The sequence below is a fragment of the Drosophila bipectinata genome, chromosome 2L, assembly GCF_030179905.1.
Source record: "Drosophila bipectinata strain 14024-0381.07 chromosome 2L, DbipHiC1v2, whole genome shotgun sequence".
Classification (NCBI taxonomy): domain Eukaryota; kingdom Metazoa; phylum Arthropoda; class Insecta; order Diptera; family Drosophilidae; genus Drosophila; species Drosophila bipectinata.
The window spans coordinates 18,419,137-18,439,084 of NC_091736.1; the positions used below are offsets into that span (position 1 = coordinate 18,419,137).

General features: G+C 44.2%; 1 protein-coding gene across 9 annotated transcripts in view; it reads right to left on the minus strand.

The window, feature by feature from the left end:
- LOC108132279 (neural cadherin) overlaps positions 1-19,948 on the minus strand; it is an 82,838-nt gene that overhangs the window by 12,675 nt on the left and 50,215 nt on the right. For 5 of the 9 annotated variants that reach the window (XM_043213695.2, XM_043213692.2, XM_043213697.2 and 2 more), the window contains 5 exons: positions 7,960-8,103; positions 7,723-7,838; positions 6,842-7,006; positions 4,121-4,258; positions 1,014-2,337 (listed from right to left, as the gene is read on the minus strand). In XM_043213695.2, the coding sequence (XP_043069630.1) occupies positions 1,014-2,337; positions 4,121-4,258; positions 6,842-7,006; positions 7,723-7,838; positions 7,960-8,103 (1,887 nt within the window). Of the gene's footprint in view, positions 1-1,013; positions 2,338-4,120; positions 4,259-5,460; positions 5,623-6,841; positions 7,007-7,722; positions 7,839-7,959; positions 8,104-19,948 lie in introns of all 9 variants that reach the window. The other 4 variants (XM_043213698.2, XM_043213694.2, XM_043213699.2 and 1 more) reach the window with 1 other exon arrangement.

Below are 19,948 nucleotides of genomic sequence, written 5' to 3' on the forward strand. Positions count from 1 at the left end.
AAGTCTGGACGGGTGGGAATAGAAACCATTGCCCTGAAGGAGCAGGCCCCAGAAGCAGAGGGAGAACGCACACCCGGAATGTATTTTTAAAGACACTCCTTGGCGAGTTTTTAGGCAAATTGTATGCAAATACGGGGAGTCTGGAAAGCCTGTGTTCTCCGCAACGTTTGCATAAAGTCACTCTGGTAGTTTTGTGGACTTGGGAGCTCCGCCCTCCTCTGTCGGATTGTTGCCCCAGCTGGGCCATCAAAATTGGATTGCCGCCCACCCTCAAATTGCGACTGCTTGGGCACTTTTTCCAGCTCCTTGCTCTGCTGGCTCGCTCATACTCGGCTCGCATGGGAGGGAGCTGCGATGCACACACATGTGTGTGGTTTCGATTCTGCCCTGGCCGGGTAATTTAATTGAAAACTTGTGCATTTGCCATTTTGTTTTTCACCTTGCCAGCTGGTCGTTCGGTGCTTATATTATTTAAATTTTCGTGTGCCGTTCGGTTCCTGTTTCCGGGCTATTCATTTCTTGCAGATCCCCTTTTATGGGGGGAAGGTAATTGCATTTTTATGCTATTGTTAGCGTCCTGTGACACTGGGCGCCCCAGAGCCGGGCAAGAAAATTTCGATACAAACACAATGGAGAAGCCAATGAAAACGAACTAACAAAATCCAAAATGTTGCGCTTGTGGATTGTTTAAGCTTTGACCCGAATATTTGGCAAACTTTTCCATGGAAACAGAAAGGCAGGTTGGTCAGTTTGTAACTATTTTTGGACACAGGCTCTGGGGTAGGAGGAACCCCTTTGGATTTGGAGGAGCTGGTGCTCCCGTATGTATATATGTGGTGCAATTTGCAAGTAATTGGGTATGGAAGTCAGATTGCAGAAGGGCAAAAGTCAAAAATAGAATTTCTAATCAGAGCCGGAATTGATTTTATATGCAATACAGTTTGGTTTAAATATATTTCAAATTCAACGCGAAAAATAATCATTTACGTAATACCAATGAATTTTATACTCACTTTGATCCTGCTCCACCTTGAAGGAAGCTCGAATAATGTCATCAGCACTGGGGTCCAAGCGGAACTGGAATGGTGGGCCGTTGCTCTTGGATCGATCATCGTCGTCGGTAGCCAGGATCTCCACCACCTTGCGCGGCGGAACATGTTCCGGCAGAACTGGCCGGTAGTCCTTCAGGAATTTGGGGGCATTGTCGTTGATGTCCTGCACTATGACGGTGAGGGTGGCAGTGGCGGTCTTTGGCGGGGAGCCGTCGTCGATGGCCAGAATCTTAACCTGGTGACGGGGCACTACCTCGCGGTCGAGGGACCTTTGAATGGTCACCGATCCGTTCTGGTTAATGGCGAATTGTCGCTGGCGATCCGAGGAGCGGTCGATGGAGTAGGAGACCTTGCTCTTACCGCCCTGGTCCGGGTCAGTAGCCTTGAACTTCTCCAGCTCGGTGCCCACCTTAGTGTCCTCGAACACGGAAACCTCAACGTTGGCCCGCTCGAAGTGCGGCTTGTTGTCGTTGATGTCCCGCAGCTTGACCACCACCCACGAGTAGGCCACGTGGTACTTGTCGTTGTCGTTGTCCTCGCCCTTGTCGTTCACCTGGATGCGGAAGCGGAAGCCATTGCTCTGGAGCTGGTCCTCATAGTCCAGGGGCTGGACAATCTTCAGGGATCCCGTGCCGTCGTTGTTCCGCACCATCGTGAACTTGTCGGCGCCGTAGCCGCTGTTGTCGATCACCTTGTACTGGAACTTGTTGGTCTCGTCCTCGTCGTGCACCGTCACGGTCAGAATGGGCATCTCCGGCAGCGCTGTGCCGTCCGTCTCATCCACCTCCGTGAACCACTCGTCCTTAGTAAACTGCGGCGGCATGTCGTTGATATCCTTGACCCTTATGGACGCAGTCCCCGTCCCCTTCAACCCCCCTCCATCCATCGCAACGACTTGTATGGAATAGTCCGGGGTTCGCTCGCGGTCCAGGCAGCACACTGCGGTCTTAATCACGCCGGTGTCGGGTTCGATTTCGAAAATGGGGGAGCCGGTCTCCTCCTCGATCACGTTCTTCTCGATGGAATAGACCAGGCGGGCGTTGGAGCCCTCGTTCGGGTCGTCGTAGTCCACAGCCGTCATGGTCATCACCACCATGCCGGCGGTGCCGTTCTCCGTCACATTTCCGAAGTAGACGCCCTGGGGGAAGATGGGCGCGTTGTCGTTGATGTCCTTCAGATTGACCTGGACGTCCGCGTATCCCACGAGGCCCTCGCCGCCCTCATCCTGCGCGAACACGGTGAAACGCCACTGGGGCCGCCCGTTCGGTTGATCGCGATCCAGGGGCTATAAAAGCGCAAAAATAAAGAGAGCCGTGTGAGTTTAAGTGTAAAACCCTGTTACCGAGCCATTGTATAATTTTAGCTGTCATAAACGCAAAACCGATTAACATCTGGCTGGGGAATGGGGGCTGAGGTCTGGGGAGGACAACATTGTTGTGACTGGGGACACATCCTCAGCACATCCCCATGAAATTATCCTTTCACACAATGGGGCCAGAACCTCCAACCCAAAAAAAAAAGGAAGCCTCTACCTGCCTCTGATTTTGATTGTGACTTTGATATGCATTCACAGCAGCCTGATGGATGTGTTGCTCCCACCTGGTGCCGCCCAAGCCCATGCCCCGTGCCTCCATGCCCCTTTCTTAACCCATCACGTATGCAAATAATAAAAGCGAACGAGAAAAAACTCCGAGTTTAATCAGTACTTTGTATCTGTTGGCTGTTGCCGGGGCAACCCTTGGATAATGCCCCAAGCCCCCTCCAGTTAGCCTCGGCGCCCCTTAACCCACGCCCACATGTGACAGCCACAGCAGACCGACAACAAGAGAAGCTTTCATGGCGCTGACATTGGATTTGTCGTAAAAAATATGCACGAGGCGACAACAACAATAGGAATGTGTATAGAGTTATTTTGGAGATGGGTTAGACCCTCAGGTACTTCGTAGTGAGTACCTTGGGCATGTTCTGGTAGACTTGGATTGAAAAATAATTTCCACGTTCTAAGCCCAGCATATCGCAGTGCTGCACCCCAAAATACGCCCCGGGAATACCCTCTAAGTAACAAATAACATAAAAATATGTACACATAACCCCTGCGCAGTCATCGCTTTAATTTGCATGACAAATTCGCCAACATTGTTATGACATATTCAATTTAAGGGATTAGTTGTGAGTGGGTCACGGACTAGGGAACAAACCGCACCCCTCGACAGGGGGTTCAGATGGCTGTTATCCCTTATCAAGTCGGGACTTTCCCCGCCCGGCCCCTTTTCGTTTGGATGTAGAATTAATTTCGTATAGAGAGCCAGATAGTAAATGGACTAAAAATGGCTAAATTGTGCGGGCCAAATGTGTTATTCGTTAGGAAGTGCTCTCATATTATTTTTATTCCAGCCGGACGCCAGGGAATTTAATTTAATTTGGCTCTGGAGTTTTTGGGAGTACGCATTCCATTTGCGCCAGCTAAGTGATATTTTTCAGCCCGCATATGGCGAGGGACTTCCAATTGTGATTTCGTAATTAGTTTCAATTTGTTTCGAAATGTACGACTCTGCGGATGGTTTTAAAAAGCCAAAGCGCTACTTTCAAATTGGCTTAAAACGATGGCATTAAAGCCGACTCTTCACCTATGGAGTGTATTTTTTAACTTTTAAATTGGATTGAAAAAGAGGTCCATTTTCCGACGCGTTTTAACCTTTAGTTAATAGCTCGAATGGCCCTGCCCTTTGTTCGTCAACTGCCACTTAAATGTTAAATAATGAGCACGTAGACGGATTCACACGTCCGCGTTTTGTGGGGATTCCGATTGAATCGAACCGGGCTTAAGTGCGCATTGATGGGGCTTAATCAGCGAAAGCATATTTCGAAATTCGCCATCATGTTCAGTTCGGTTTCCAGTGTCCGTCGGCCAGCTGCGGCCTTGGCCGGCGTGGCGCGGATTTTTAAATATCGCATTTATTTATTTATTTATGGGTGAGTTGCCACTGGCAATTTGTTAATGCTTAAATTGAAGGTGTGCCCCTGATTTAAGCGCGTGTAAGCGCTGTTGTTCCTGCGATATGACTTACCTTTAAAACGAATATCTCGCCGGTGGTGCGGTTGATGTCGAACTTGCTGTTGGCAGGATTATCTGGATCGATGCCCTGGCCCGTGAGGAAGTACACGATGTTCTGGGGGCGATCCTTGTCCCCGTCGGTGGCCGTAACCTGTTCATCCAGAGCGGTGAACAAACAGAGATATTTATTATTAATGGTCGGTTGGTTGGTTGTTCGGAAAATAATAAAATATCAAATTAAATAAACAAACAAAATGCAGCATTATAGAGAAGTTTAACAAACATGCCGTGCAAAAACTAGCTATTAAAAAAAAAGAAAATAGTTTTGTGTATTTGTGTTAGTTTTTTTTTTATGGATTCACAACAGGAAATATTTTTTTTAGGATTGGCAATAATATTTTATGGCTTTTTAACATTCTTTTTCCTAATTTTCTGAAGGTTTTTTCCAAAGGATTATGATTTATTTGCCGCAAAACGCTGACAGGTATTGAGTTTGGGAAGCGAATAAACATTTTTGTTAGAAGTGCTAGAACAGAAAATCATTGGCAAATGGTAAATTATAAATAAAATATTATTTGCTTACGGTTAGTAAAGTGTAAATAAAAACAATGTTATGCTAGAGTGCTGACAGATTGATTTTAATTCCCTTTGTTGGCCTTAAGCTGCAACCTGCAACCAGGTCCATTTTAATTAAATTAGTTGGCGTCAGTTAGCCACAAGGAAAACATAACAAAACCACAACGGAAAATCTGGTCGGTCAGGCTTAATCGTGCAAATGTGTGGCATTAATACTTAAAGAGCGTATTGAATTTAATTAGCAGCTTTGGCAGCCGACTGAAAATGGCTAATGGAAAAGCGGAAGCCATACGATAAAAATAGTGCGACACAGCCTACATACATACTGTACAGTACGCAGGCAATTAAAGGCCGAAAAAAAATTAAATTTTTATTGAGAATGCTGTTAAAAAATCGATTAAAGCCTTTCTACTAATTGTTGGCCATACAATGGCCTGCTATAGACGCTCAATCGCAGGCCCGCTGGTGTTCTCTTTCAATTTGCACAATTAATGCTGAACGGTTTAATGAATTCCGGCATTACACCTTGCACGGGCCGATCACTCATTATGCTGCGAGTGTTATTGGTGGTTTACACAAAAGTCTACATGAAAGTGGGCCTGAGGAGGCGACTGATTTGTGTCGCCCCTTGCTGGGTTAAATTAATTGTTACGAGCTGCTTTCAGGGTTTGTTTGTTTTCAGGGGAATAGTATGCTGCAGTGTGAATGCTGCATGATTTTATGAATTGTATATGGTATGTACAGGACTCGGAGGTGGTAAATAATGTGTATAGCGACCTGCATGATGGTAAAGGGCGTGTCGGTCATTCCCTCGTTGAGAGTCCGCTCGTAGGATGTCTGCGGGAACTGCGGCGGCAGGTCGTTGACGTCGCGCACGTTTATGACGATTGTTGTTTGATTTTCATTCAAACTGTCGGAGGCAACCAATTTCAGTTCGTACTAGCGTGTGTTTCATTGTGCAAACATTAAATAAAATATATGGCCAACGCAAAATTGGTGGGCGGGATTGGTGGGGTGGAAAGCAAGAAACAAAAATAACACAATTAAACAATAAATTTTAAATGCTCGTAAATAACAAAAGAAACATATATCTATTGATTAAAATTAAATTAAGGCTCGCATAATAATTTACACATGTTCGAGATGCTCTGTACATGAATATGCGTTTTTGTGGCTGTCCAGGATCCAGTGGGCCCTGTCTATGAACTATCAAGGACTACGGAGACTCTCGATGTGGCAGCTGATTTGCATATTCCATATTCAATTGCTCGCTGTTTACTCATTAAAAAGCAGTAATTTAATCGACTTATTCAATTATGCATTACAAGCTGCATAGCATTTTGAGCTGATAATCGACATATTTCCAAGTCATCTTCTCCCCGTAACATCTATTTTTTGCGCACTTGGCGTGGCGTGCTTAATGATAAATCAATATTATGACTGCTGTTTTTTCCGCAACCGCAACATTAATGCTTTGCCAATTAAATGTGATTCTCTGGGTGTGTGTGGTCTGTAAATAAATTTTGTATTTTTTCAAGCCCGCATGCCACAGCTCTTGAACACACTCTGGAGCGGACAGCTTTTTTAAATTGTTTAATTACTTTTCCCCATTTTTTCCGAGCCCTTAATCATACGGACTTCGGCAAAGCTGGGGACGCGAAACATGCAAATGGCTTTAAATATTTATGTTACATTCTCCATACTTAAAAAGTTGCACTTTCGAACGAAAACAAAAAGTTTTGGCTGCAAAGTCCATTAATATTGCAGGGCAGATGGGCAGATGCCTTCGATGTGTGACTGACGGGGAAGGACGTTTGTATTCTTTCAGGTGATTAAAATAAATATTTGCTTTGGGGGACAGGCACTTACTCGAATGAAAAACAAAACTCAAAACTAACGAAAATATTTAAGAAATCATTTAACTATAAAGCTCCATTTGTGGATTGGTGGTGGGGTGCAATAAAGCTTGATCAGGCAGGTTTTGGGGGGAACTTCAAAATAAACACTCATCACATGCAATAAAGTCTAGGAAACGTAAAGGGTTGCTGCGAAATGTGCCTCATGTACAAAAATGACTAAAAACTCAATGGAAGAAGCTCTAATAAATCATAATTTTCAACTAAGACTTCAGAAGCGATTGATTTCTTTATTCATTGACCTGCAAGACGCGCTTGGGTAAATTGCGATCATCCTCCTCGGTAATCTGGGTGCGATAAGTGGGTCGCTCAAACACTGGAGGATTATCGTTCACATCCTTGACATGGATAATCACGGTGGTGTAGTTCTCCTTCAAATTATCGGAGGCGGCCAAACGCAGCTCATACTGAACATGGGAATACATTGAGAATTTATTACACAGAATTAATATTTCAGGACGTTTAGGATGAATTGGAATTTTGTACATTTGCCCTCGGAAAGTTTTGCCAGCCGTCTTCCAATTAAAGTCACGACAATGACTCCGAACTTTGGTCAATTGTTAGGAATTGCAATTCAATTAATGTTTTGCCAAAGGACCTTTGCCGCCCTCCGTCTCCTTTCTGCCTGTGGTATTGGAATTTTTAACCGCAGAGCTTGTAACCAAACTTGTTTAAACTCTTAAATATTTAAGCAGCCTCGCGGTGTGCGGAGCGTGTAAATTGAAATTCAAAAGGAGACGGCGAGGCAACTTGGCAGCGAGTTTCTTAATGAATTTTATAGTTAGCCAGGAATGGCGAAGATGGGAAGATGGCTGGACTGGCTGGGAGTTTAAAAAGTTGGCTTTAAGGATTTCGATGGTTTTTCGGGGAATGGAGGCAGATTGTAATCCCGGTTGTCCCTTATGTATTCTCTGCTTTCAATGACATAAACAAATCTCACAGTTGACTAAGCCCACAACGCTTATGCCATAAATATATCTGCTCGCTGCAAAGGAACGTTTGTCGATTACAGAGGACTCCGGACTCCGGCTCGGGTCTCCCTTTTGCATTTTTCTTCTCCGGGCACCCTCTCCGCCCTCTTTTTTTTGTATTTCCATACATATATTTTTTCGTTTTTACTTACCCTGCGTCGGGTTTCGTAATCTAAAGCGCCAGCTACATAAATGGCACCCGTCATATTTTTAACCGCAAAAGCGCCGCCGATGTTGCCGCTTGTAATTTCATAGCGGATACGTGAGGCTGCAAGGGGAAACCACAGAAAAAATTCAGGAAAAGGGAAAAGTAGAGAAAAATGTGTGTGTAAGATAATAATTGCGGAATTTTAGCTGTGGGGCACATTTTGGCGGAAGCCTATACTTACACTCGTCGTGATCCTTGGCCGTTACAGTGAGCACTGTGTGCTGGATGTCCTCGTTCTCATCCACTTCGGCCTCGTAGAGCGATTTGTCGAAATAGGGCGGATTATCGTTTTTATCGGCGATGCCAATGCGTATGAACTTGGTGACTGCGGGAATAGAGGAATAGAAGGCCTGGTTAAATATCTCGTTTCATTTTCAATTCGGCACTCAAGGAAAGTTGGTACTTGGTGGGTTGGTTGGATGGCTGGTCGGCGCAATTATCACGTACTAGACACAATGAGGAAAAGTTTTCGCCAGACGGAGCAACAATTTGACGCCTCTTATTGAGGCGACAATCATTCTGTTTGTCTTTTATTTAGGACCCCTTCCCCAATGTCGCTTTTTGTGGCCTTTTTTTTCATTCGAAGTGGGAGTTGAAACGCTTTTTGCATATTAAACAGCCCGGGATATTTTCGGTTCCCATTTGATTTTTATTTGCATGTGTAGGCTCTGTGCGATGATGTAATTTATTTGATATTCATGGATTTTCTATTTTATCAAGGACTCCGGCAGTGGCAGAGGCAGTGGAAGGTAATGCGATTGCAAATGAATTCTTGCGTAAATTTGAAATTATTTTCGGGCTATTTGAGGCCCTCTGTCTTGTCTCGCCCATTCAGCCACATAATTAACTATCATTGCCTCGGGCCATGTAGGACAACACCTATTGTGGCGCTGGAATTGCTTTGAAATCATTCAAACGAATTTCTCGTCCAACTGGCCCACAAAGGTCGCCCGTTCGCCCGAGTTGAATTGTGAGCACACAGTTGATTTAATATGGCAGGTCGGGCAAATACTCGAAGAACAAACCCCACTCTCCCGACAATGCGAGGCGGGAAAGTGCAAACAAAGCCACTGACAATGAGACATATCAGTGAGCAGGGACGTCACCAGGCTACTAAATTACATATATCATTTATAATTGCCCCAATAACAACAGACTGGGCAAAGCCAGTGGGCTTTAATTAAATAAATACAAAGAGCACCGGACCAGACCAAAACCTGAACACTGTACACACAGATCTAAGTCAGCAGATGTGCCAAGGAAGCGACAAACTTTTGCAGTTTAACAGGCCATGTACAAGTCCTCAAGTGCACAGAAAGAAAAGAGTTGTTAGATAAATTTTAAAGAGAATATCACTGTCAAGAAATGCTCTCAACAGAGCCTGCTCTCATTTATATTTTCCTTGGTTTTGGTTGTTTTATAATAATTGTCGTTATCCTATTAGATCTCAAGTGCCTTCATTTGTAAGTTTACTTGGGTCTCCCAAGGAGGACAACCTATGAAAATGTCCTTCAGGGCAAAGGTGTGTTTGTGTTTTGGTTTATAATTTTGTTGTCTTGGCTGGGAATTATCTGTGTGCAAGAATTATCTATATGCACACTTGGCTCCAGCAGGTTGACAACTCTTCTTGCCAGTTGCAACACTGCAACTGGGCGCACATGGCGTATGTGCGATAAGTTCCTAACCCTGTGCCCAGCCTCCTTTCTGGGGGCTAAATTAGCAAATGTTTGGGACCAATTCGGAATTAAATTTATGGCAAAACATTGCTAATTGCCAACTCAGTTGTATTTGGGTTTCCATGTGACGACATTTTAATTAAAACTTGGCAAAGAGCCGCTGCAGAACGGCATTAAATGCAAATCATTTCCAGCACTCTGATTAATATTTATGCTTCAGCAAAAGGCCTTGCATCCACCAGATGAGCATATTACTTTGCTTGTATTTTTCCCATTTCCATTCGGCCCATTTTCCCTAACTTTTCCATCGAGATTGCAATGGATATTAACTGCAGTATATCGTTAAATATAATGATATCCCCCGGCAGGCGAATTAAATAAGGCAATTACGGAATCAGAACTTAAGTCTTTAATTGCAATCGGTATTGTCCTTAATTGTGCGCCTTCTTATAATTATTGAAAGTAATTTCAGCCCCGAGCTGCTGTTATTATTCATTTATTTCGCCCACATAAATATTAATATGTTTCGCTTTATTTAAAAGCGATAGCGACATCGATGGCCTTCATGGCCGCGCGTATGCAGATTTTTTCATTAAATCCCCGTAGAATTTTCCTCCTTGACTTTATTACGTCAAAATTCAATTTATCTATATGGGGATGCGGATGTGTGTGTGTAATATATATCGAATGCTATGAAAATTTCATGTGGCCTCATATATTTTTGACGCAGATTTTTTCCGCATACCACGCAAGACTTTGAGCTTCTCGAAGCCAGAGCTCGGAGCTTGGATAAATGAAATTTTATATACTTTTATTAAGCACATATTCGGGAAGCGGGGAATTTAAAATACGTCGTAGGCAGAAATATAATTTGATTCGCAATAAGTTATTGTAAGCCGAGCAGGCACAAAGGTTAACCCTATTTGCGATGCTCTTATCACATCACTTTGTCAACCGAAACGCTCAGTCCCTGAAATATTTTATCTATTTATCTAACACCAATTTTATTGCATTCTTCTCCCGAACTGGGACATAAACTAACCCCAAAATCAAATAGAAGATATCCCATTGAGCTCTTGAGCTTTCCGACACACTCCAGGGCTACCCCACCGACATTCGGCGAGTTTTGATGGCGAACTGTGTGTGCAATGTTTGGACAGCTGCTGGGGAGCGGATCCTTGGGAGAAGCCCGCCAGGATCTTGGCGCCGCGTCCTTTGTGTGGCCATAAAAACTGACATTGAAGCAATTTGGGTTAACTGCACTCGAACGGAGTGAACGAGTGGCGAAATCAAAGTCAACTTTATCACTTATTTAGCCCATGGAATACATACGTATGTGTCGAATTTGCTTTTCTTTTTCTCCGGCTAGGGGGTGCTGGGTGCTGCTGGATGTGCCTCAAATAAATAGTGTTCAATATATTTCCTTTTTTCGGGGGAGCTGCCACGCTTAGCTGCACAAATGCCACATGCCACTTGCCACGCCCCGGCCCTGCCCTGCCCCACTTTGAGTGTCATAAATTTATGCGCTATTTTCGCTTGTTCAGGCGGCTTTTCCGCCATCCAAACATATTTATATGTGTATATGCACTACGTGATGTGGCACAATGTCAAAATCAAAGACGCCATATTTTTTCCCGGCTTTCGTTGGCAATTCCCCCACCCTGGGGGTGTTGTCTCCTCGCCAGAGCGCCAATGTTTATCGTCAAGCTTCGCACTTGAGTGAATTTTAACGATATTAAATGGCAGGACGAAAAGTAAATAACAACTGTCGATACTTTAAGATTTCTTGCTCCATTTTAGGAGCTTCCTCCGCTTTCTTGAGGTAAAAACTAATTGGCCAAGATGCAGTTTTCCGTTAGCCATTTCGTTTTACGACCGCCTCCACAGCAATTGCAGCACACAATGTACGATATAGAAGAAAATCAGAGCTGACCATCCGGTCGGGTCTATACATGTGGCTTTCTTGTGCGTTGGCGGCCATTAATGGCGCTTAATGGGGCCGGGCCATAAAGGCGGCCAGCAGCATGTCCAGGGCTAATGCCAACTGAGCTGAGGAAGCTGTGGCATCTAAATTGTTGCAAAAATATTTTATTGCAATTCTTGAACCGCCCGCTTGAACCACCTCCCACTAGATCGTAAAAACTTGTTCAAATGCATTTTGTCGCTTGGCTGCTGCTGATTTTTTTATGATTGCGGTCTATCCGTCCGTCTGTCTGTCTATCTGCCTGTCTGTCTTTCCGCCTCTCTGACTGGCAGCTGCTCCCTGCAGCTCGTCCTTCGTCCTGCGTCCTTCATCTCTCGAAACAAAAAAGAAACCAAAACAAAATGCACACCACATGCGAGCCGGCAACAATGTTGCTGCGGTTCGCTCTGATATTTCGTACGCCTGTCTGTGTCATGTGTATATGATTGTCATGCTTGTGGTTATTGAGGTTTCGCTGCTCATTCCAGTATTTAGCATTTTCACACTTCGCTCAATCATCGCACAGGGGCTCTTGGGCAGGCGCCGAAAAGTTTTCAACTTAAAGAGGCGCTTTTTAATTGGTTTAAATGGCAGACATGCCGGCACAGCCGCTCAAAAAAATCCATTACAATCAATTGAGAGTCGGCGACGGAGTCCTCACCCCGAAAATAAACAAGAATTTTTGTCACGTACTTTGGCAGCACTGCCAAAATTTATGAACCAAAAATTCTGGCAGGACATTAATTGATAAAAGAACATGCTTATATAGGACCCAGGTGGATGATAAATCGTCCGGCAGCTGGGGAAGAAATCTTCTTAAAATGTTCTTTAAGAAATTGGAACATGAAAGAGAATGCCCAAGCGCCCTTAATAACATTTTGGGGCTCACAGCAATGGTGGCAACAAAAAGCAAATGAGTTTTCGCAGGGGCTGGATGTTTTGCGGTTTTTGTGGCCAGAAAAGAAAGTGAGAGAAAGTGCGGACAACGGAGGACGGAAGAGTGAGGATAAGAAACACTTCTCCCCATGCTGATGATGACAGCCGGCAAGCAGAAGATGCTTTGAAGCAGGCCTTGCTTCATGTTGCAGCCCCGAAAACAGTTGTCATTGCAGTTGCAGTTTCCGGTACCCGGGGGTTGTTGCATACGATTGTACAATTACCAAATGGCCATAATTCTGTTCTGACCAAAAACTAGAGGCCCTGTTCTTGCACTTGACTTGTTTATGCTGGTCTCGGCCAAGCCGGAGAATTTATGCAGACAACAGTAGCAGCTCCTGCATAATGAATGGCTGGGAAACGGGTTAGCCCTGCTTGGTTGGGTCGTCGAAAATCACCAGTTGTCGCCACCCGAGCGGGGCCCACTCGGTCCTTCTTTTCCGACTCCGAATTGACTGCCACTAAACTTCGACGGCTGTCAGTTAAGCTCTGGAGAAGTAAACTGGGAGCTCAGCGAAATACACCGAGAAAATTCATGATATTACATTTTCGGGCAACAATTAAAAGTTAGACACCCTTCCATTTGATAGCCTTTTAAATACAGAATTCACCATGAATATATTTGGCGACAACAATTGTTTCCTCGCCTGCACCTCAAATGCCACTCCCAAGTGTTAAGAAACTACGTCAAATGGACAAAGTGCTATATCACCAGAAACTTACCAGCACACCTGCTGCTGACTTCTTGAGCCAAGGGACGACTAATCATGCTGAAAGGACAGCGGCGGAAAGTTGCGGCCCCGTGTCATAGTTTAAATTATGTGCGAAACTTTGGCCAAACTTTTAATAGCATCCACAGCTCGGCAATCGAACGGTGTAAACATGTCAAGCACTTTGGCTCGTTCTCTATCACAGCATATGCTCCATGATTGGCTGCACTATTCGAGGAGCAGGGAGCGGACCAGGGACTTCCAACCGAGGAAATAGTTGGCCCGAATGCGTGCCTCGCATTCCCAAGTCCCGGAGGTAAATGAGTTTACCACCGCATGGCAGTGGAGCATTAAATTGTATCTCCGACGAAAACTTTCAACGCAACTGCCCAAGATATTCCACTCCTTTCGTCACGAATTCCCCCCCCCAAACAGCGACAGGTGGACCCGACTCCAAACCAACCAAGTTAAATTCCTTAAAGCATTCCCAGACGTGGCCAGTGAACCCGCCCTACGAACGGGGCTAATGGAGAAAAGTGGCCAGCAAATTAGAATCCTATTAATAAAAATTACAGGCTCGGCTGGCAGACATCTCTTTGTAGCGAATGGTCTCCCCCAGAGGCCCTCAAGGACTTGGCTTTAATGTCTGCCAGTAATGACAGACACCAATAACATCAGCCCAGCATCAGCATTGTGTTGTATACACAAATGTAGATAATTATGCTCCTCGAATGGCCATTAGGCATCGAGTGGCGGCCGAGAGAACTTTCAGCATTTGATAAACTCGAATTAATTACATTGATTTATGCCCGACCAGAGAAGCGGGACCAGAGTCACGCGTGACTTATCGACACTTGTCTCGGAAGTGACACGCCAACGCCTCCGTGGACGGAATACCAGTTGTCCTAGACGTCCTTGCGACAGGCGAAGTGGAAAACAGAAGAAGCCCCCGGGCATCAATCAATTTTTTGCAGCAATTTATCAAACTATTGCGCTGCAATACAATTTAAATTGTAGCCTAGTTTTGCGGCGGCACGTTCGCAAATAGCTTATTTTACTCTAGATGTTTCTGGTTTGTGTGGTCCGAGTGTGTGTGGAATTACTGAATGTTTACACTTGAAAAAATGAGCAGGCACTGGTCTATACAATTCTCATCAATTAGCTGGGTAATGAGGCAAGAAATATTTACGAGTGTGGGGGTGTGGGAACTTAGGAAATCAAGTCAAAGCCCCAACAGAATTTTTTCGAGTGTGCTCTTATATTTTTCGAACTTTTTTTAAGAAATCGCATCAACAATGTCGTGCGCATGTTTTGTCAATAATATTTTCCATTTGATTGATGTTCTTGCCATAAAAACCATTGAAATGTGCTTCAAATGGAGATCGAATATGGTTGGATTGGGGCGGGAAAGTACAGGGAAGCCACCAACGAGGAAACTGGGAGGCGACACACATCCTCGCTTATTGAGTTTTCGGGGGAGCGTGTGCGGGCGGAGGGGTTCATAAAAACGTCTCCAGACTCTGGACTCCAGACCTCGTCATGTGGCAGTGGCACTGTTACTTTCAACTAGCAGATGGTGCTGGTGTTGCACAATGTTTTGGCTTTTATGGCCGCAAATTCATTGTTGTTGCGCTGAAGGCTTCCGCCTCTATCTACATCAGCCAACTATAAATATTGTTTATGCCCCTTGCGGTTGGTGGTCGTTGGTCGGTGCTCGGTGTAGCGTATTACACAATGTTTGTTGCGTCTACAATTTCTGGTTTATGTAAGGTCGCCACCTAAGCATAAAACGGCATTAAAGAGTTGGCTTTACGGCAGGACATCAGGCAAGAGATGACCCAGCAAGCGGACGGAATTAAACGAAATAAAATGGAAATTTAAGGCACTCCCGCCCAAGCGACACATTCCACATTTTCACATTTATATCCGAATCAAATATGCAATCAGTTCAAATAGAAGAATATTCATTTCGCATGAATTCGGCACAACAATTCTGATGGAAACCGATGCAAAAATTCTTTGCAGCGGAAGCACGGCTTATCTGGGCCACTCGGATTTATAGATATCATATTTTTTTATACCCACTACCCATGGCACTCGCTACCTATTTCGATTCAAATATGTGCAATGAAATTAGTTGTGTAAATGAAACAATGGCCGCTCGTCCAAATGTTGGTTAGTTGCTTTCAAAATATTTGCTTTTCATAGATGATCCCAAGTCTTTGTTTGGTCTGTTTTCGGATGGCAGTTTTGGGCGCGGAAATGGAAATATAAGATATGCATGTGCGACTATGTTTAGATTTCCCGTTGACCATTCGATTTCGCCCTCGCGTCCGTGTCATTTTTGCGTGAAAATTAAAGTGCTGTACCACCTGGCGTATGTGGAATATTGCTGCCAGCTAGCCCTTCCCCCATTTACTATATGGCATTGGCTGCTACACAAATCTTGTTGGTATCTTTCTGTGGAATACATTCCATGTGTGTATGTGGCTAACAACAGTCATGCATATTTTTAGCAATTCTCTTTCCCAGCAACTATTGCCGGCTCTGTTTCCATTGTGCTTTATTGACTCGGGCGCATAAAAGTTTCCGGCTTTACTTGGCTCGGGATCGAGCTCGGGCTTGTGTTGGGGAATTTTCTGTTTTCTTTATAAGCGGCTTAAAGTTTAGGAGGGACTGCAAATAGAGTCAACTGCACGGAACTCGGCGTCAAAGTAATTAAAGTTTGCTTCGATGCGGTGAAGTACCAACCTTACCTGAGTGCGGCTTTCGAGTAGAGTTTGGATAGAAAGTAAAATTTGTTTACCTGCAAATAGAGAAAAGGAAAATAGGTTTAGCCAGGATTTTGTATAAAAAGTAGTATGTATTTTGATGCGTTTAAATTCGATAAAATGAAAGTCTGGATTATATTTATTTTCGGCTCTTGTTTACCTCATTATCTATCCGCCCTGTAATTGAATCCGTTCCCCGATTCCCCCGGGCGCGTTTCGACAGTCACTCAGAGACGGTATTTATTTAATTACTTCCTTAAAATCACATCAAAGTATCCATTTGCCTATATTTAATGACTCGAATTTCAATGCCCACTAGCCAAATTTAAACTTTGATCTGCTTAAGTTTCGTTTTTCTGTTTATTTGTTTGCACGGGAGTCCTAATTGAATCACCTTTGTAGGAAGTAATTACTGCTTTTGTACAATATGTTCCGTAGGAGGCAAAAAACCTGCGCTTGACACTAAACGTTCTTTGTGAAATTATTCATTTAATGTCGCGTTGAAAATAAAACGGCTCCTGTCACTGAGTTGGATTGAAATCTATTTTGTTATTGCACACGCTTGTTTCATTCATCAGGCAGAGTTTTTCGTCCTTTTTTTTAGACCCCCGCCGGTTGAATAAGTCAGGAGTAGAGCATAGAAATTCCATTACTTGCATAATCTGAATTTGACGTTGGCAACAATCACAACAAAGGTGACAAAAGTGACAATGAGGAGCAGGAGAGCGGAAATCCCGCTGCAAGGATAAGGCAGGACAGCAAAAAAGTGCTTTGTAATCAGCTTAAAGCAAGGCGGAGAGGGCTTTTGTCGGAGTGATTCTTGATTCACCTCACTTTTGCACACCTTAGTCCAAGTCCAGGTCCTGGTCGAGGTCTGTTTGTTATGTAAACCAATTAGTGTGGACTTTGGGATTGCGTTGCGACACGCTTATATCTTCCACGAATTGGTGGGTCCTTCGAGTCGTCGTAAGATCATCGTACGCTTTAAACTGTATTTAATTAACTTTTATTTGTTTTAATTATCGCTTCAAAACTAAATAGAACACAGCTCTCATTGTATTCGTTCGCCTGAAATAACTAGAGTGGCGGCCAAAGGATAAGCAACGAGTTCGGTTCGCTAAGCCAGCTCCCTTCTAAGCAGCGTCATGGCCCAAACACAAAAACAAACTGCCAACAGCCACCAGCCAGCAGCAAAAAAATATGTATAAAGCGAAATGGCATAAAATATTGTAAAACAGCGCTCTCTGTTGCATTTAATTACATTTGCATAAGATGCAGCTTATCTGCCCCTGGCCACGCCTCGTTGCAGCTTTCACTCGCTGTTTGTTAATTTAAAGATAAAATTTAAGTCGACTAAACATACACTTGAGCTGGAACTTGAACTGGAATCGCTTTCAAAGTGCCATAGCCAGGAAGGACATGTCTGAAAGAACCAACGGATTTTAATTAATGCTGATTAAGTTGGGGATCCAATTGGTTCATTTGCCAAACTGAATGGTTTTCCTTCTTTTTTGAATTTCACACTTTTAACTCGAAAGTCAGGCCATCACCCGCAGCAGCTCTGGCATTTGCTAACAGTTTGTTCAAGCAATTTGTTCGAAAGCAAAAAACTGCGATTGTTTAACAAATATCCAGAGTGCGGAAAAAATGTCAAAATAGTTTGCGCATTGTTGGATGCGGAACAGAGGGTCAGGCGCAAAAAATTGTATAAATAAAGGCCAGTCGACAATCTCGCAACACGTTGCAAGTGCCCATGAACATTTTTATCAACATTTCGGTGCGTGTTGGCCAGAGTGGCCCGGGGTGGCACGTCCCTCTGATTAATGGCACTCATGTTTAAGAATTTCAGTGGCAAAAATGTAAAAGCATTCCACTTTGTGTTTTTTTTAATTTAATGATAAGCTTTTGAACACATGTCCTGTAACTAGTCGTCATATTCCCGCACTGAAACTCCCACACCATAAACAGTCTCTACGGACCAACACCACTTCCTGGAAATCGGAAAATCTGCTTTGTGCAGAGCGTAGTTCGAAAGATTAAGAACTGAATTATACCTCCGACTAGTCCATCCTGGTCCGACTAGTTTCCCCACCCATGGGCTCTCTCTTTTAGCAGCAATCTGTGCCAGCCGCTATTTACCTTACGTGTTCACATTTAGTTCATTTGTTTGTGCAGCTTCCACTCAATATGTTCGAGGAGCCGTTGCTGTTGTGGCTTATTTCATTATCCCGTACCACCCAAGCCCAAACAGGACCTGTATTTCTTTTCCCAGCCACCCCAGCCCACCTCGCCCTAGCGTGCTGATAGTGCAAGGACGAGGGAGAAAAGAAATCTCCGGAAGGTGGATTGCGGATAGTATTGTACATAGTTTGGGCCAAGTCAGCTCGACTTGATTTGGCTTTGGGTGCGTGTTTGCGCAACCTGACCTCAGAGCCCCCGACCACCCTTCTGGCCAATGGATGCTCGTGTAGCAATCAGGAAACGCCTGGAGAATTTACTGCTCAGTGTGCTGGTAAAATCACAGTCTGTCGGTTCAATAAAATATACACATGAATGTATCGGTCCAGGGCCTGGGCTTTTTAGAAAATATCCTCCCTCCTGGTGGCCAGAGTCCTTGGCAGAAGCTTTTTGCTAATTTGTCGGCTAGGTTTTTAAAGCAGCTGGTCAGTAGCTGATAATCATCCCGGCCCAGTTTCATCAAATAACACAAGCTCGATTTTCGTAGATTGCAAACTCAATTAGCTGGCCGGAGTGAAAAATTCCAGCCCCGAGGAGGCTATTTTGATTATAAACTTTTGTGAATTATGCGACTCAATTGCGACCAAAAAAGATGGTCCGAAATAGAAATAACACTTGGGAGGGATCCAAGACAAAGGCCGCAAGGAGGTCAAAAGTTAAACGAGAGTCGAGGACGTGTCCGTGGGTGTGCGATAAAATGTTCCCGGCCATGAGGATGAGCTGCCCGGGACAATTGCACTCTTGGCTTTGTGGCTGTAGGAAGCCAAGGACAATAAGCAGTAGTAATAATAGAGAAAAGTAAGCAATGTGGCTTGTGTTTGCTCCGAGACAAAAGTAACTGAAATTGAAGTTTAGATAGGAGGTCTTGTCTCGGTTAATCAATAAATAAGAGGCGACATTATGTAATTTTTGTCGGAGTAACTGTGGGCCAAATCGGTAAGCAAAATGAAGAGATCTGAATTTAATTTTGCACATCAAATCAAGCCTGACAAATGAGGAAAAAGCTACTTGGCAACACACGGCATATGCGTCATCAAGGTCTCGACCACATTCAGCGACACGTGCTTGGGCTTATCTGCGAAAACTTTGCCCCAGCATTTTTTATTGTCTTGCCGCACAACGAGAGTTTCCCGGATACTGCCCTCCCTTCCATTCTCCCGGCTTTCAGTCGCAGCAGGACCTCATTCTTCGGGACATTTATACTTGTTATGAGGCCAGTGCTGAGGGGACTCCAATCCAAGTGGTAACACTTGAGCTCAATTGTCTGAACGTTGACAATGGGAAGCCACTATGGCCGCAGAGGGAGGCGGGAGACTGGGCTGGGAGCACTGAGAAACGTTTCTGGTTAGCTCTTGCCAAACACTTGAAGGCCTTCTTCCTTCACCTGTCCTCGCAATTAAATCATCAACTCAGCTCAAAGTCAATGGCCATGTTATATCGACAGGAGTCGAAAGCCTCTGGGGCGGAGCACCCCCGAGGGGTATGTAGATAAAGGTTGCGACCATAAAACCATGCAGCCAAAGAAGTTTTTGCAGTTTTCGGCATTTTATGGCATTTGTAGCAAAAGTTTTGTTTTTTGTCTGCTCGGCTATGCCGTTCAGTTGCTTGTGTCCGCATTTATGACTTTTCTATTTGTTTCTTGGGGTTTTATCGGTTTGTTTATTCGGTTTCACTTTACCAGTTTCCTTTTTTTTTTGAATTCAAGCAAAGAAATGTCCTAATGGCCAGTTGATGAATTCAACAATATATTCGAAGCCAAAATTTGCTTTGAACTCTTTGAAGAACTCCCATACACAGTAGACATATACTTTGCACCTTTTAATTAGTTTGCACACAGGCCTCCATCCTCAGTCAACAGTCACCGACCCACACTGCA